This window comes from Penaeus chinensis, chromosome 4, assembly GCF_019202785.1.
Source record: "Penaeus chinensis breed Huanghai No. 1 chromosome 4, ASM1920278v2, whole genome shotgun sequence".
NCBI lineage: Eukaryota > Metazoa > Arthropoda > Malacostraca > Decapoda > Penaeidae > Penaeus > Penaeus chinensis.
In genome coordinates, this window is record NC_061822.1 from 32453689 (window position 1) to 32455033 (window position 1345).

The 1345-nt window shown below is 36.3% G+C and overlaps 1 protein-coding gene across 1 annotated transcript in view; it reads left to right on the plus strand.

Annotated features, from left to right (window-relative positions):
• Positions 1 to 880: 880 nt before the first annotated feature.
• The window catches only part of LOC125025278 (carbohydrate sulfotransferase 5-like), an 8038-nt gene continuing 7573 nt past the window's right edge, over positions 881 to 1345 (plus strand). Inside the window, exon 1 of the mRNA XM_047613251.1 lies at positions 881 to 907. Coding sequence (XP_047469207.1) covers positions 881 to 907 — 27 coding nt within the window. The remainder of the gene's footprint in view (positions 908 to 1345) is intronic.

Sequence of the window (1345 nt, forward strand, 5' to 3'; positions counted from 1 at the left end):
TCTTCTTCTTCTTCTTCTTCTTCTTCTTCTTCTTCTTCTTCTTTCTTCTTCTTCTTCTTCTTCTTCTTCTTCTTCTTCTTCTTCTTCTTCTTCTTCTTCTTCTTCTTCTTCTCCTCCTCCTCCTCCTGTTCTTCATTCTCCCATCCTTTCTCCTCATCCCTCTCTTCCCCGTTCTCCTCCTCCACCTCTTCCCCCTTCTCCTCCCCTTCCTGTCCCGAGAAGCATTTCGCAATATCTGCCCAATTATCATTTTGTAACTAATTGATACATTTGCATACTCCACTTGTGACGTCACTATCCCTATGACCAATCAAGAGACAGCTTATTTTGCTTTGCGATAATGTACTTACTTATGCACAACATCTGTTAAAGTTATCTTAATACTGTAGGGGAGTTACATTTTCTCACTTCCTACGCGTACCCAGAGAAGTGTGGATACCCAGGGAGGCTACAACTTGACAAAATTTCACGAGAAGTTTTACATTTTGATTAATCACATGAATCGAAGTTTTCCGGATTAAATTTATGTATTTTATAAAGGTAAGCATGGGTCTCTGACGCCGTTCTTACGTATATAGTTATGATGCTAAAAATTCGTCCTGTTTAGAGCCTATTTTTTATAATTTATTCCAATGTTGGAACAGGACTGATTTTCAAACACCTCGAGTGGGCCTTAGCAGGATCTAAGGCGAAAAATAGCGCGTAGATTATACCTCCTGGTGAAGTTATCAAGTTGAGAATATCTTCAATACGTAAGTAAATGTAGCTTGCTGTTTATCTATTCACATGGAAAAAGTACGCCTTAAAGATATCTATTAGTAGCAAATTCCAGTTGCTGCGGGATATAGTGGTAACGTTCTCGGCTAATAATTTTGCTGTCATGAGTTCCAGTCCCGTTCTGCTAGTGGTAACGCCGGCTATTCCTTGCACACAGGGATTGTTTAGAAGCACAATGGACAACTAAACCCTGATTTATCATTATTGTTTATTTGTTTATCATTATCTTTAACATTTTTTAAATTGAATATATACTCGGCTTCTAATAGGAAATGCTATTTTTTAATGGCAAAACCGCAATTAAGTTACACTTGTATTGATTATGAATTGTTCCACACCTAAGTAAAAATATACGCACCTCTTAAGCATTTTAGTAAAACAAAATACCTCACTCATATTTTTAAAAGTCAAAATTGTGCAATTATCACTTAAAAGTCAAATTTTTCAAGATTTAAATATAATATGAATATGCATTTTTAACGCGAGGCACACGGAAATAATAAAGCTAATTCAACATCAACTCTTCATAAAGCTGTCAGTGAAATAAATGTACCCGATCGGGAGTGAT